The sequence below is a fragment of the Anolis carolinensis genome, chromosome 1 (genome assembly GCF_035594765.1).
Source record: "Anolis carolinensis isolate JA03-04 chromosome 1, rAnoCar3.1.pri, whole genome shotgun sequence".
Taxonomy (NCBI): Eukaryota; Metazoa; Chordata; class Lepidosauria; order Squamata; family Dactyloidae; genus Anolis; species Anolis carolinensis.
In genome coordinates, this window is record NC_085841.1 from 149613130 (window position 1) to 149630450 (window position 17321).

A 17321-nucleotide genomic window follows, 5' to 3' on the forward strand; every position below is an offset into this window, starting at 1 on the left:
CCCGCTACCGATGCAGAGCCCACGCTGCCTCGACCCTCCGGCGCCTTTGCAGACCGCCTAGCCCCCTTCTACAATCACTGGGACTCTATTACTTCAGATGCATGGGTTCTTCGCATTGTCCAAGACGGCTACGCCTTAGAGTTCGCGGACCTTCCACCTACAGGTCGCATTCTCCACTCAACTCCTTCCCCAGAGATACTGGCCGAAGTCGAGGCGTTACTAGCCAAGGGCGCCATCCGTCCCTCCCCTCCCGAACTGGACCCTTTAAGTTTTTTCTCCAGATACTTTACAGTCCCGAAGAGAGGAGGCGGGCTACGCCCCATTCTGGACTTAAGGGCCCTCAATATATTCATTCGCCCTTCCAAATTCAGGATGGTCTCTATTGCCTCTATCCTCCCGATGCTGCAGCGGGGAGACTACTTTGCCTCCATAGACTTACGAGACGCCTACTTCCACGTGGCGATACGGGAGGCGCACAGACGCTTCCTCTGTTTCAAAGTGCTCAACCAAACCTACCAATTTACCGTTTTACCCTTCGGGCTCGTTACGGCCCCGAGGGTCTTTACCAAGGTCGTCGCCACCGTAGCGGCCCACCTAAGGCTACATGGCATCACGGTCTTTCCTTATCTGGACGATTGGCTTCTCGTCGGGCCAGATCCGGTTCTTCTCGAAAACCACGTCTCCTTCACGCTGCGTCTTCTAAAATCTCTCGGCCTCCAACTCAACTCCGAGAAGTCAAATCTCTCCCCGTCGACCCGAATCCGGTTCATCGGGGCCCTCTTCGACTCCGTCACAGAGACTGTTTCACTTCCGTTCGACAGATTCCTAGCTCTCCGCCACCACATCGCCCTTTGTCGATCTGCCCGGAGAGTCAAAGCCCGTGCCATCCAAGTCCTTCTGGGCCACATGGCCTCCACGGTCCTCACGACCCCGTTTGCCAGGCTGCGCCTTCGGGTCCTACAAAGGTGGTTTATAGACACTTTCAAGCCGTCCTACCACCACAACTCCAGATACCTGTCGATACCGATGTTCGTCCGCCGGTCCCTCTCCTGGTGGACGTCTCACCAAAACGTGTGCAGGGGCCTCCCATTTCATCCAGCCCCGCCGTCGCTAACCATAACCACGGACTCCTCCACTTACGCTTGGGGAGCCCACATGAACGGTCTAACGGTTCAAGATCTTTGGTCCCCATCAGAGAGGGCCAACCACATAAACTTTCTCGAGCTTCTCGCCATTCTCAAAGCCCTGAAAGCATTCTCCCGCCTCATCCGTCACAAGTCCATTCTCATTCAATCGGACAACCTCGTAGCAGTATTCTACATCAACAAACAGGGCGGTACGGGTTCGAGGAAACTAATGCTCCTCTCCTCCCGTCTCTGGGTTTGGTGCATAGCCCACGATGTACAGGTCTCGGCAATCCACCTGCCGGGCGCCCAAAACGACCTAGCAGATGCCCTCAGCAGGATGACATCTTCCTCCCACGAGTGGAAGCTCGATCCCGAGATCCTCGACGGTCTGTTCCTCCACTGGGGACGCCCTACTCTGGATCTCTTCGCGTCTCCCCACAACGCTCAGCTACCCCGCTACGGGGCGAGACTTCCCCCGAACTCCTTCCCCGGCTGTCTGGGAGATGCCTTTCTGCTGGACTGGTCAGCGGAGATGCTTTATCTTTTTCCACCGATTCCTCTCATACCGAAAGTCCTCGAAAGACTTCTCTCGATCTCGGTCACAGCGATTCTCATAGCTCCGGCCTGGCCCCGCCAACCGTGGTATCCGGCCCTTCTTCGTCTCTCCAGAGGAACGTTTCGCCCTCTGCCTCCCTCGCCGCACCTTCTCTCAAGGGAGGACGGCAAAATTCTTCACCCGGACCTCCCTTCCCTTCATCTCACTGCATGGAGGATTCTTACCTAGCCTCCCTTCCGCAGAGCCTGCAAGACGTCCTTCGGGCAGCCCATAAGCCGTCTACTACCAAGGCTTATTCATATAAACTCTCTCGCTTTCACGCTTTTCTTCGATCCCGTGGCGTCGACACCTTTCCGACCTCGGTATCGGTGGTCCTCGACTTCCTGATGACTCTCGTCGAGAAGAAACTCTCTCTCGCCTCTGTTAAAGCCTATCTCGCAGCTCTTTCCTGGTCGTTTCAACGCCACGGTCAGCCATCTCTCTTTTCTCATCACTTGATCAAAACCTTTCTCCGAGGCTACAATAACATCTGCCCGCCGTCGCTACCACCTACGCCGGGTTGGAATCTCGAACTTGTACTTTCTCAACTCACTTCGGCTCCCTTCGAACCGCTTGCCTCGACCGATCTCCGTCTGCTCTCCTGGAAGTTGGCCTTTCTAGTGGCGATCACGTCGGCACGACGGCCATCCGAGCTTGCTGCTCTCAGGGTCGACGAGCCTTATCTACGCTTTCACCATGACCGCGCTGTTCTTCGCCCGGACATTACCTTTCTTCCTAAGGTGGTGTCAGCTTTCCACCTCAATCAAGACATTGTCCTACCAGCTTTCTTCTCTAACCCCTCCTCTCCTCTAGAACAAAAACTGCACCTTCTCGACGTTCGAAGGGCACTTCTCTTCTACAGGGACCGTACCAAAGACATCCGTAAGACGCAAAGGCTCTTTGTCGCTTATGCCCAGGACAAGTTGGGTAATCCAATTTCTTCCCAAAGACTGTCCCACTGGATTGCTCAGGCCATTGAGTTGGCCTACGAACTAGCCAAGCGACCTCCTCCTCCATCCATCCGCCCGAGGTCGACTAGGGGCCTCTCGGCTTCGACCGCCTTCCTTCGGGGTATTCCGCTTGACTCCATATGTAAAGCGGCTATCTGGTCAAACCCTCTTACGTTTGTTTCTCACTACAGACTGGACAATAAAGCCTTAAAGGACTCGGCCTTTGCAAGATCAGTACTCTCATCTTGCCTCTCCTGACTCTCGAACGTTTTTTCTCCTTATATTCACCCGTAGGTGACTCTCTATACCTCTCCTTCAAGTTTTCGGCCGGTCATTTTTCCCCATACCTACCTCTAGGGATGTGTTTTTCCCTGATTGTGTTGAGCAGTCGCTCTATTACCTGGTACCGCCTTATTTATCCAGGCGGATATGATGTGTTTGTCCCTCTCCCCCTGGGAGAGCGTTTATATGCACTATGCAATTGAATGGTTTTTTTCTACCATGTTTATTGGAAAATTTTCTATGTTATGCTTTCCTCTTCTACTATGCTCATGTTTGCATTGCACTGGTCCTTTCGGACAATTGATTGCACTGGTCTCTTGAGACTGTTATCTCATTATGTCCTAATAAATATGTGTTTGGACATTCACTAAATTGTTGAGTTTTGCCTTGTCCCACCATCCGGGACCTTAGCGTGTCAGTCTCCATTAGTGTGCATTCACAGAGTACACGAAGAAAAAGGACAGGTTGCTCACCTGTAACCATGTTTCTTCGAGTGTACTCTGTGAATTCACACAAACCCGCCCTTCCTTCCCCTCTGGCAAACCTCTCCCTTTCTCGTTGCCTTGGCGGCGTAGGAACTGGGGAGCGCGCGCCTGGGGCTGCCTTATATGCCCCTTGGGAAGGGGGGCGTGGTTACCGCCAAAATTTGAACTTCAGCTTGGAAGAGTTTCCGTCGGAACCTGCGCAGGCGCAGCTTCTCCATTAGTGTGAATTCACAGAGTACACTCGAAGAAACATGGTTACAGGTGAGCAACCTGTCCTTAAGATTTCTCCAGAGAGCATAACAACACCACAGTGGTAATGGATTTGAACTGCACTTAAAATGTGAAAGTCACATTTTAAAAATATTTTAATTGCATGTTTAAAACAGAGGTTTGCTTCTGAGAAAATGGACTGGACCGAGCAGTATGCTTGCGAAAAATTGCGTGTGCTTTTGACAAACTATGATATGAACAGAAGGAAATTTGGCCATGTCAGTCCCCACCAACTGCAGCCGCTACGGTAATCCAATTTATGAAACTTAAAATACACTTTCTGTTTCTCTTCAGATCTGTCCTGGGGAAAATATGTATTCTAGAAGTGAAAAATAACTTTTCTTTTACACTTGCCCTTCAGTCACACACCACCTTTATACAAAGTTTAAGCTAGCCTTGCATTTCTGACAGTGTTGTACAAAGTGAATGGAAAACACAAAGAGTACCTATACTCTGTCCACACATCACTGGAAACATCCTAAATTGTATCCCACCTACAAAGTCTAGAACAATGGTTCTCAACCTGTGGGTCCCCAGATGTTTTGGCCTTCAGCTCCCAGAGCTGAAGCTGGTAAACTGGCTGGGATTTCTGGGAGTTGTAGGTCAAAACACCTGGGGACCCACAGGTTAAGAACCTCTGGTCTAGAAGAACCCCATTTTAGTACTCCTATTTGCAATATCTGCTATTCACTAGGGCTGATGTCAGTCCAGTATCTGAAGGGCTACACAGTTGTATAACCCCCTTAAACTATGGTTGTATTTCATTTACTCCAGTTTAGGAACTCCACAGAATACATATGAACTGTTTCTCTGATATTTCCTCCACTCATGGCTGGTTTAATTGGGCAGGAGAGTATTTTTGCCCTTGTAGCAGTTAAGTGGGTGAATGTCATGGAGAAAGAGCCCCTCTATGTCAAGATGAAGATTTTATGTATCTGATATCATATAACACATGCAGAGCTTCCTGTTCTCTTCTTTCCATCAACTGTTTCAAATTAATTTCTTTCTTTTTTTCTTTTTCTTTTTTCCACAGGATAGTTAAGGCACGAACGAAAAATGGAATTCCCTGTTTTGAAATTGAATGGCAAAAACCAGGTTGGTGTCACTTACTACGTAGGTAAGGTAAAGGTTTATCCCTGACATTAAGACTAGTCATGTCCGACTCTGGGAGTTGGTGCTCATCACCATTTCTAAGCCAAAGAGCCGGCATTGTCCATAGATGCCACTAAGGTCATGTGGCCAACATGACTATTGATCACCGTAACCTTCCCACTGGAGCAGTACCTATTGATCTACTCACATTTGCATGTTTCTGAACTGCTAGGTTGGCGGAAGCTGGGGCAAGCAGCGGGAGCTTACCCCACTCCCCAGATTCGAACTGCCAACCTTTCAATCAGCAAGTTCAGCAGCTCAGCGGTTTAACCTGCTGAGCCATTGGGGGCTCCTTACTATTTACTTACTATTTATGCTATAATGGAAGGATTTGGGACACAGTGGAACTCCCTGTTATGGCCCTGCCGCCCCAATCATAGAAGTTGTAGTTCCAGCTATCTGGAGAATCAAAGTTTCTCTGCTCCTGCTATTGGGACTTTTATGCCATTCCATTTAAAATACAGTAATTAGACATCTTTTAAAAACTGGTAGTCCTATGATATGTTTGAAACCAGACTTAGGAAACAATTACACTGTCTGAATAGTAAAATGTTTTAAAGCTTTTAATTTTTAATACAAAGCCCAGAATCTCACTCTGTTGACTATGCTCATCGGGGCATCTGGGAAATAAAGTCTGAAAGATCTGGAAGACCAGATCTTCTCCTATATTGTCTTTGTAAAAACCAAGGGATTACATGAAAGATCTCTGAAAGCATGTAATGAAGAACAGCATAATCTCTGGTCTGCCACCTTAAATCTTGTAATATGTTATATTTATTTCTCAAGAACACTATGTTATAGCTGATGAGCAACCTGAAGAGCCCTTCATAACAACAACAGAAGAAGCCACTTTATTTCAAGCTGCCTACCCAGAAGTGGTTGCTCTGTATCAAATGGAGAAACTCGATATTTCCAAGAGAGAAAAGAAGAGTAAGCTTGAAGCTTTACATTTAGTTCTGGTTTATAATTATTAATTACAGTTCTTTTTTTCATGAATCAACAGTGGTTTATGCATTTCAGTCAGCAGGATATTTCAATGGAAACAACTTTCCTAGCCAATATTTTTTAATTGGCTGCAGTAGAGTAGTACATTTTGAAGTACGAACACTTGTTGTGGCTATCCCTAAAGCTATGCTTCCAAGAAGAATTGTGTTGACCTGTATTTACAAAATGGTTCTAAACATTTTCATATCCACCTAGAGCAGATCTTTTTTAATCATTCTTGATTGCATATCCAAGAACAAACCAAATTACTCCCCAGTATAGAGTAAAGTTGACTGACAAAAATATATTAATTCTGGAAAAATCCAACCCACCAATTATGGTGAGGATTGAAGTTAAATTTCAAAAAAGGAAGAGTGAGGATTGTGGTGGATTATAGTTTCATCCCTGCTAATAAAAATGTCCAAGTGTTCCAGTATACTGAACCCATGCATTATGATATTGTAAAGAACTCAGGCAGAGGGGAATCTTTTTAAATCCCACCTCTGACACCGATTGTAGAGATGTGGAGGAGTTTCTATTAATTAATTATTATATATTTTATATCCGCTGCCACCAAATTATAGAGGTTTTATAATACGGCCACCAGATGTAAAGGGGATTATCAACTCTTGCCACTACTATTGGAAGATTTAGCCACTGGCTACTTAGAGAGGAGACTTTTAAATCTTGGTTTTTCTTTCTTCTTCTTTATTCTTGATGTGTGTATATATGACAGACTGAGATGTTTAAGAGAACAATAACAAGTTTATTCAGGTACAGCTTAATGGTTACAATAACTTTTCTTCTTGTTTGAGGCACGTTACTGAACAGTTGCAAAACTATATTGAGGTGTTCCAAACTTCTTAAAACGTCAGTTCTTTCTCCACTAACAGACTACCTTAAAATAAGTCACCAAACTTATTTTACCCCTGATCCCCTAACTTAGGATCAGCCTTCCATGAGCTTCAACAGAGCCCAGACTATCTAAAATAAGTCACCAAACTTATTTTAGAATTGACTCAAATCTCACATTTGAGCCACCCTGATCCTCCAACTGAGAATCAGACTTCCCTGTGGTTCGCTGACCACAGACACTGACTGACTGAGTTTTCCCTCCAAATTCTGTTCTCTTCAGCTAAGCCAGTTGGCTCCGCCCCCTTCTCCATGACAACCAACTCATGAGAGCAGAGTAACTGAAATATTAACCCTTTTTAAAACACAGTTAAACATGGCATCTGTAAATTAAAATTCATACTTCTTTACAGATATACTTGTTTATACAGTATAACTCCCATATCCATCGGGGATACATCCTTTAACCTCACGTGGATATGGAAAAACCATGGATGATAGCAAATACTATTGGAATGAAGGACTTCTGGCCCAAGAATGCCATTGATTAGAACCCTTAATTATTCATTTCACTTTAGCACTATAGGGGACTGTTATTGAATATTTATATCCGCAGCCTCTGCTGCGTTTTATTGAATCTTTTAAATCAGTAGGGGTTTTATTTGATGTTTTATGTAAATGTGTTATGGAAGCTTATATTGTTATTGTGTTATATGCTCATGTACTTTGTTGTGTTGTGTGTATTGTTGCACTATTAAGTGCTTTTGTGAGCCACCCCGGGTCCCTCCAGGGAAATGGTGGCAGGATACAAGTAAAGTTCCCCCTATGAACCTACACGTTCTCTTCGCTCGTCGGGGGAGGCCCTCCTCTCGCTCCCACCACCTTCGCAGTCGCGGTTGGTGGGGACGAGAGAGAGGACCTTCTCCGTCGTAGCCCCCCGGCTTTGGAACTCGCTCCCCAGGGAGATCAGGCAGGCCCCTACCCTCCTCTCCTTCCGGAAGAGCCTAAAAACCTGGCTTTTCCAAAAGGCCTTCGATGATTAATTATTGTAGGTTCAAACTATCTGCCCACTCAACAATAGGATACTTTGCCATTATTACCTTGCACTTTATTGACTACTTTAGCTGTGAAACTACCTCTCCCATTTTGAAATATTCTGCACTTTGGCCCAGATCCGTGTTTTAGTCTCCCGTTTTTAACATTTTATGCTGAATGTTGATTTTTATGACTGTTTTATTGATGCTGATGTTTTATTGTGGGATATTTGTTCATTGTTTTATTGCCAGTTTATGTCGGGCAAGGCCCCATGTAAGCCGCTCCGAGTCCCTCCGGGGAGATGGGGCGGAGTATAAAAATAAAGTTATTATTATTATTATTATTATTATTTTATTATTTTACATTGAGTTGCACTGGAGGACCTAGACAATGCCTAGAGAGAACAAATGAAATCACGGATACCAATCCTATGGATATGAATGTTATACTGTACTTAGAATCAGAAACAAATAATTTCTTGTATCTTTATCACAAATGCCAAAATCTTCCTTTTTTACAAAATGTCTGTGTTTTGCTATTTTCTCAGGAAAGAAGACTAAACTCAAAGAAAAAGAACACACAGTAGGAGACAATGAAGTCACGGATCTCCTTTCTCGGCTGAATTTGGAATCTACGCATGAAACCCTTCCTAGCAAAAATGAGAAAGATTTTGAAACTGTTTCTACAGAGAAGGACTCTGAACTTCAGGGTCCCCCTGGAACCTCACAGTGTTCTACTAAAGTTGGCCAAAGGCCAGATCCCTCATCTACCTCACTCACGTCACAAAATAAACCAGAGAAATGCAATCCTGGTGGTTCTCTAAGCTTACAGGCAAAATTTCCTGAACAGTCAGCAGCTTCCCCATCTGATTCTGCAATTGCCAATCTGCAGTTAAGTGCCATTGACTGGGAAGGAACATCCTTCAGTATTTCTCCAATGCATGTTAACGTTGCCTGTTATTTGGAATCTGGGTCTCACACATGTACTGGTTCCACCAGGCCATATTCCCCACTGTGCTCTGAACCAAACAAAATCATCATACCTTCTTCAGATTCTATGCAATATGATACAGATCTCCCCGGCAGTGTGGATTGCTCTTCTTCAGGCAGTAACTGTCCTAAAAGACAAAGTGATTTATATTTGAAAGAAGAAGCAATTCTAGAGCCTTCCACCTTGGAAGCTTTTTCCAAGGCTCCGTTAAGTGCTTGGCAATTGGTAGGACAAATGAAGGTAACTACTGGCCTCAGAGAAACATTTTCATCTCTTTCAGGTCAGATAAATGACAGCACTCGGGAAGCAGAAAATGTGGCCTTATCAGAAAAGTATCCAAGGAGATTTGATTCACTGAACTATAAAGAGATTCTCAGTTCTGAAAACGCAGTCGAAGCAGAAGAGGGACTCACTGAATCAGACCTTTATCCATCTGTAGGTCTGTGCCCTGGTAGGCAAGGACCAACCTGCTTGGGTAACAAGTCTCTCAGATCAACAGAAGACATAGATCCATGTCAGGTTAGAAAAAATGTCAGGCCACCCATTCTGAAAAACTCCTTCAAAAAGAGTGTGTGCCAAAATAGTTATTCGAGTGAAGACAGCGATAGCGAAAGCATGAAAGGCAGGAGAAAAAGTCACAGAATCCCAAAGTGGCAAAAGAAAAGTGACCTGATTCAGCCAAAGAACAAGAACACCAACAAAAGTGGAGGCAGCCAGTTGGCCCATAATATTCAGCAAAGGAACAAACCTGACCATAAAGTCCTTGGATATGTGGGCGTTTCAGTGGCAGAGCGGCCCACTGTACATATACCCAATCCTCCAAGACTCACAGAGTGTAAACCTGGAGGACCCAATCCTCCTCTAGAGGAAACTGGAAGTGATTCTGATGGGTGGACCAATAGTCCTCTCCCTCTGTCAGAAAGACTGAGACTCAGGATGCAAAACAGTTAAAGGCTCCTTTCCATTTCACAATTCTCTTTTTTTCTTACATTACATTCTGTTCAGAGATTACAATACGTACTAGATTTTTAATGCGACAGAATTGTTTTCTATACTACAGGATAACCACTTTTGATTATTTCCAAATGTAGGGAACTTGGAAGAATCTGTCATAAGCACTGTGCCTGCACTTGGCCCCATGTAAGCCGCCCCGAGTCCCTTCGGGGAGATGGGGCGGGGTATAAAAATAAAATAATAATAATTATTATTATTATTGGCTTTCTATTTGCAGGGAGTTTTTAAAACACAGCATTACTAATAATGTCAATTTCAATTCTGAACTAGAAAATCATCTTATCACCTCATTCTTTCTCACGTGCAGAACCAGATGAATGAAGATCACAGTTTTGTAGGGATGCCATCAACACTCCAGCAACCCGTTGAAAGGAAAAGGGTAAAGGAATACAATTATAGATGTGGCATCTCAGTTACCATGGGTCCATAGCCCAAATCACCCCATCATTCATTGCAGTCTTTTTTTTTCCTGACTTTCAAACCATTTAATCTCTAGCCAATCACATATAGCTCTCTTTACTCTTAATACATGCCTGTTGTCAAGTTGAATGTACTATCAAGTATCTATTCGGAAAGGGTATGAACATTTTGTTCTGGGATAAGAGGCCCAGTAAACCAGTATCAGTTGAATTGATTAGTCTTGTATTATTGATACATTTTTAAATTTGCTATACAAATTTTATAGCTTTTTAAATTTAGTAAGTGTTTTAGCCACATAGCTTTGATTTTACCATCAACTTACAATATTAAATATTAAAGACTAAATTGAATTTAAATGGCATCATGTAATTATGCAAACAATCCCACTCTTCTAATCCGTTTGAATTTTTTACTGGAATCATAAATGCATTTACCTTCAAATAAATCCCGATGATTTCATTAGCATTTCTTATCATATTAGTTCGTTTAGAACTTCAGTTTTAATCCTCTATTGTGTTGTTTCCTTATGGGTATAGTATTCTGGCTTGATGTAAGTGTTGTCAAACTGTTTCTTGCCGAACAATTTACCATACCTACATCTCTGGAATTATATTTGAATCTGATAGATTGGCATAGTAATGTATTACTTTGTCATCGTCAAGCTTGTCATAAAATTATACTTTAAAATATTGATCAAGACCTGTGATGGTACAATGGAGTGATACTTTAACTCAATAGTTCTCAACCTGTGGGGCCTCAGGTGTTATGACCTACAACTCCCAGAAATCCCAGTCAGTTTACCAGCTGTTAGGAATTCTGGGAGTTGAAGGCCAAAACATCTGGGGACCCACAGGTAGAGAACTACTGCCTTAAATGAAAGCAATGGCACATACATTTAGTACTTAAAGCACAATACTATACAGTGTTCCCTCACTACTTTGCAGTTCACTTTTCGCGGATTCGCTGTTTTGCAGTTTTTCAATAAACTCTAAAATACTATTATAAATCATAAAAAAATTACAATTTACAACCTAAGGAAGGGAGGAAGGAGAACCCAAAGGGAGAGAAAAGGAGCCCAAGCGGCAACTGGAAGAGAAGGAGGCGATTTATCAACACACGATTGGATGATAAAGACAGTGTATAACTACTAAAATAATGTATAAATATAGTGTCCCTATTTCACGGATTTTCACTTATTGCGGGTGGTCCTGGAACGTAACCCCAGCGATAAGTGAGGGAACACTGTACATGTTCATTCATATGTAAGTGTTGTTATGTGATTACCACTTCCAGGTAAGTGTCTCTTTAGATAGCAACCTTCTTTACTATAATTACTACTGTAGATTTTCTCTGATGCTGAGAATCATGTAACTTTTTAACCTTAGTGAGTTCAGATAAGGCATTGTGTGTAGTTTAAAGATAGTCTTTGTGTGCAAAAGTTGTTCAATTCAATCCCTGACATCTAACAACACTACTGAAATGCTCAATCACCTGTATACTATTGATTAATACCAAGATGTAATTCATGCCCGATTTCCCAAGTTGAAAGCATTAAAGACACAAAGTTATTTCTTTATTGTTGCTTCTCAGGAAAGAGACATTGTTCATTTTGTTATGAATGTTAAAATATTTTTTTAAAGAAGAAAAACCTCTGGGTGAAGAAGTATGACATTTTAACATGAATGTGGGCCAGAAGTCATAATACCAAAGCTTGAAAATGTCACTTTTTTGATTCACTCTCAGAATGCTCCAGCCAATATTGCCATTTTTCAGAGTTCTGTGGAAAACTAGGATTACAGACATAGTCTGCAAACTCTACAGAGTATGGAAACCACGCCCGATGAAGAGTGGCTGAGGGATATGTTTAGATTGGAGAAGAGAAAATTGATAGGGAAAATAATGATCATGTTTAAATATTTGAAAGGATGTCATATTGAAGATGGAGCAAGATTGCTTTCTACAGCTCCAAAAACTAGGAAACTAACCAATGGATTCGAACTATTGGAATAGAGAATAAGCCTAAACATTAGGGAGAACTTCCGGATGGTGAAGCTGTTTCACAGTGGAATACGTAGTCTCTGAAAGTGATGGTTTTTAAACAAATTGGATAGCCATCTGTCTGGAGTGCTTTGACTGTGTATTCCTACATAAGGAGTTGCACTGGATGGCCCTTGGAGTCTTTTTTAACACTATATTCTATGAATTTCAAATTTATTAGAAGATATTTGAGAAGATGCCTATGTTTCTTTCTGAAACAGTTTGCTCTAAAACTGCTTGACTCTGGCTATGCCATGCCCTTAAATTTACAAAGTCAGTTTCAGGGCATAGCTGTTTCTTTTTGTTGTGTTTCCATACCCATAGGCGGAAATGTCACATCACAGAAACAATTACTTGCTTAGCAAGTGCTTTAAATAACGCCCTCAGGAGGCTTTGCAGACATTTTCCCCTATTTCAGGAAGATGAACAGGGTACTTCTCCAAATGCTTATATGATAAGGTGCAACAAATAGCAACTGAATTAATTTTGCATCTTCATAGCCATGATCCTACACATTGAGAGGAAACTTCCCACTGATGGCAAGCTCTTTAAACTCAGCAGACTGAAAGCCAAAAGTAAGGTCACAGCAACTGATCTTATACAGCTCCAGTATGTTGATGATAATGTAGACTATACTCATATAGAAGAATTCATACAAGCCACTTCACTTTTGTAGAAATATTTAAAAAGCTTGACCTTTCACTGAACACTGAAAAAACCAAAGTGCCATACCAGCGAGCACCAACCAATTCCTATGCAATGCCAGAAACAAAACTTAATGATGTATCACTAGAACATGTTGGCCATTTCTGCTACCTTAGACTGCCACCACTCCACAAAAGTTGACATTGATGCTGAATTCTGCAAGTGCAGCATTTTTTCAAATGAAGCAGAGAGCGTTTGAGACATTCGTAGGGATACTAATGCTTGTTTACAAAGCTGTTGTCCTTCCAACTTTATTGTACACTTGAAAAACATCTACAGATGTCACTCTTGGAAAGATTCCATCAGTGTTGGTTTCAAAAAATCCTGCAAATCTCTTGGGAAAACAGGCAAACAAATGTCAACCTTTTGGAAAAAGTGAAGACCACCTACATTGAAGCAATTCTCAGCCATCAACTTCACTGGTCTGACCGCATCCGAATGCCGTATCACTGTCTCCCAAAGCAACTATTTTACTCTCAGCCGAAGAATGGAAAACAGAATGATGGTGGACAACAAAGGCTAACCTAAAAAAAGTGGAATAAACACCAAGAACTGGGAAGCCCTGGCTCTGGAGTGTTCTGACTGAAGGCCAACTGTTCCCAACAGTGCTGTGGATTTTAAAGAGGCATGAATAGAAGACAGAAGGGAGAAATGTGACAAGAAGAAGAAGAGGTCTCAAGCAAACCCTGGTAGGGACCGCCTTCCACCTGGAAGTGTATGTCCTCACTGCAAAATTACATACGGATCCAGAATGGGTCTCTATATTCACTTACGAACCCATCGCCAAGACTACCCTTGGAAGACCATAATACTCCACCATGAGTGATTGCTTATGATGATTTCCAACAAAAAGGAATTTCTGAGCAGAATCTATGGCCTAAACATTTCTACCATTTGCTTACATGTGTTACTTCCTTGCTCATCTAAAAATTATAAATGTTCTTTTTTGAAAATCTGAACACTGTTGGGAAATAGAATGGCTGTGCAGTTATAGATTTGTAAATTTAAAAAATCCATGTTATTTTCAGTGCCTAGGATTGGGTTTGGTTTTCTGTGCAGACACCATGAATCTTGAGGATAATGGGATAGAAGAATCATCTCCGCGCCCAAAGCTAGTGCTTAAAATTACGTTCATTAACAGGGCTTTAACGTAAAGGATTAACTTCTCATTTGAGGATGTAATCCATCTTTTCTCACCAGATGAAAACCTATTCTTTCCTACTAATGGAAAACAAGTATGCTGAACACTTATTCCTGATGACATTGCTGTAATATTAATGGTTGATGTGAGAGAATATTGTCGTATGCTACTGTTGTTTTGCACTGCCGCACTTATAGCTTGTATGGAAATTATACAGATTTCCAGATACTTTTAGATTGCAACTCTAAGCCAACAGAGCCAGATGGGAAATGCAGTCCAACAACATCTGATGGGCTACATACTTTTCCAAACCTGTCTGCTGCTCTACAGCAAGACACAAGTAAACAGTCTTCAGAACAGAGCTAAGCTTAAAGACAAATCTGCCAAGCTGTTTGAGGAGTGCCCTAAACTGCCTAAGACTTCCTTCCACCTGTAGAAATGTATACTGTATCTAGAAGTTTCACATGAAATGTTCCCATGAGCCTGGACTTCTGTAACTGTTGATTCCAATATTATGAAAACCTACCTTTATTTTTGTTTCATTGTATCTAGGCATTGAATGATTGTCTTTGTGTTTGTGTATGCTGGAATTCACCCTGAGTCCTCTCGGAGAGATAGGGTGGAATACAATTATTATTATTATTATTATTATTATTATTATTATTATATAAATACATTTGAGTTATAGACTGTTTTTCACATTGTTTAGCAAACTAGGAGGATGTGGCAACAGCATTTTACATTACGTTAGTAGGTTTGAAAGAAGTTTGCTTACACATTGAACCCAAAAAGCGGAATTGAAATTCCAATTTTAGAATAAAAATAAAAATAAATGTACTGGTCCTAAAGATATCACTAAGATGTTTTCATTGGAAGAGATTGACATAGGTCTAAAAATAAAATCTTGTTTCTCCAGCTAAGGTAGATGACAAAAATCCAGATTAAATTGTTAATAAATCTGTAAATCTCAATTTCTGTATGTATGTGTACACACACATGCATGTGAATATCAGAAGTATTATGAATTTTGGTTGTGGGTCTCTGGGTTTCCTATTTGGCATAACAGTGCTTATAGGTACATGGCACATTTAAACCGTGTCAAAAATACAAAGTATTTGTTTCCTGAAGGGCAAAGTGCTAAATCTACCACTATGTTTTACTGTTTCACCAGTAGCACTTAGCCTATAACAGATCCAGTAATATCGCTAACTGCAGCTTCCTTTCATCTGTTGATGTAAAATGGCAGAGCTTCACACCTCTTTAGACATGAAAAGAATTTTTACCTTGACTTGGGATAACAGCTCTCATTAATCTCACCATAAGCCTTTCACATTTTATCCCAGTGGTGCTAATGTTAAAGTTCGCAGTCGTGGTTTCAAGATAGTCTTCTATTATATGAGGAGCTTTAAGAAAGTTCTCTTTAGAGTGATTTATTGTGGGATTTTTCTGCTCCACCAAAGTGTGATCAACTAAGTTCTCAAAAGCAAATATTACTTCATTATTAAATGCATCAAAAATCTGGCCTGATTAGTTGTCTTCCAGTGGCTTTTATAAAATTGAAAATGTTTGGCAGAGAGCAAATTAACTGCTGTTGGCTTTTTGTCACATTTGCCCTGCACTAGCAACATATAAAGCCAATAAAAGTTGCAATTTAATATAAATTATGCAATTTAAATAAAAATTATCAAGAATCAATTTTGTAAATATTCTCATACTTACAATGGGCACAAATCCATAGGAAAAATGTTCCCTGTGTTGTCATAAAGTGAGATATAACAGATCCAAATGTGTAATTGTGACTTAAGTAGATCAGGTTGCCAGTCCTGAGCACTGCCATTCATGCATGAAGTATTTACTGAAGAAACTTACTATCGAAAAACTGAGTTTGCAGCACTATCATAACATAATATCACCTAAGTGTGTTCTTTTCCCCAGTCAGCATAGTGGATGCTTTCTTTGTCAGACAGCGAGAATACATAACCATCCAGGAGTTGGACTGCTATTCTTATAGTTGACATAGCCAATACCGAGGGGCTGAAATTCAAATTCTAGACATCCTAATACATCTCGGTAATACTACTGCTGGGGACCTATTTTCATACAGCGTGAACTTAATTATAGAGTACTAATATTTTTATGTCATTGCCTCTTCTGTTGGCAAGTGGGAGAGATAAGGAACCCATGATGCATGGATTCTCCAAGAAGACACAGTAGGCTCTACATGGTAAGAGATGAATGAGCGATGGTTGTTGCTTGATACCCACAAGGAGGGAATCTCAGGAGCAGCAAAGTCTTGTCACATAGCCGTAACTGGATCAAAGCAAAAGATTGCACACAGAATTGTGCAGCCGCCTTGAGTCCCCTTCAGGGTTGAGAAAGACAGGATAGAAATGTAAATAAATAAATTATTGCTGCGAAAGAGAAGTCAAAATCCAATGGAATCATTTCCATGATAGGCGTGTATTCAATTCCCCCACCCCAATATAGCCTTTGTGCTCCTTCAAAATAGGCTGTGGAGGACTAGGAAACAGCAGATTTTGAGATAGTAGAGTAAGTGGAATGAGATAGGATTCAGGCATTACCATGATACTGGATTTAGACCAGCAGTCACTGATGTGAGCGAGAAAAAGCACACATTTCCTTTTTAAACATTATTTATACGTATTCAGCTCCTTCCTCAACTGCTGGATGTAATTTTCTACTGGTTGATAAATCGCTTAGCCAATTTGGGGGGAAACATGTCTTAATAGACTCCTGACTCTGTCCAACTCAATTGGGAAGATAACAAAATCAGAATAGCCGATAAATATGTTGTCTTTGGCCTTTTCTTTTCCAGTCTGTTCAGCCTAATTAGAGCATTTGACACCAAGGTGTTAAGGCAGGATTTGTTGCCTTCAGCATTGTGCCAGGTGACTTGCATTTTGGAGATTGACAGATGTGAAGCCTTTGATCTTTTAACAGCCCATATCCCCTGTTTGTATTTGTTTTGTTTTGTAACCAGGGGGAAAGTCTGGAGACTTAACTTTTTTCTTCAAGGACCACAAACACCACCTTCAATCTTCACTTGCTAAATCATACGCATATTCATCAGAAGGGAAGAAATCTAAATCTTAGGGATCTGTACTCAGAAGTAAGGCTGCAGTCCTATACACATTTAAGTGGGAATCCTATCAGGCCCCCATAGAGCTTGGCATGTACAAGTCCCTTTGTATTGAACAGTTTTGTTTGTTATTCTTGACTGCTTTAAAGTTAACTTCAGCTTATGGAAACCCTATGAATAAG

General features: G+C 41.7%; 1 protein-coding gene across 2 annotated transcripts in view; it reads left to right on the forward strand.

Moving 5' to 3' along the window:
* Positions 1–14891, forward strand: part of gen1 (GEN1 Holliday junction 5' flap endonuclease) — a 45767-nt gene extending 30876 nt beyond the window's left edge. Inside the window, exons 11-14 of one of the 2 annotated variants that reach the window (XM_008117264.3) lie at positions 3826–3956; positions 4743–4804; positions 5648–5791; positions 8280–14891. In XM_008117264.3, coding sequence (XP_008115471.2) covers positions 3826–3956; positions 4743–4804; positions 5648–5791; positions 8280–9673 — 1731 coding nt within the window. In that variant the 3' untranslated portion in view covers positions 9674–14891. Of the gene's footprint in view, positions 1–3825; positions 3957–4742; positions 4805–5647; positions 5792–8279 lie in introns of those variants that run through there. The other variant, XR_010007138.1, reaches the window with a different exon arrangement.
* The last annotated feature ends 2430 nt before the right edge of the window (positions 14892–17321 follow it).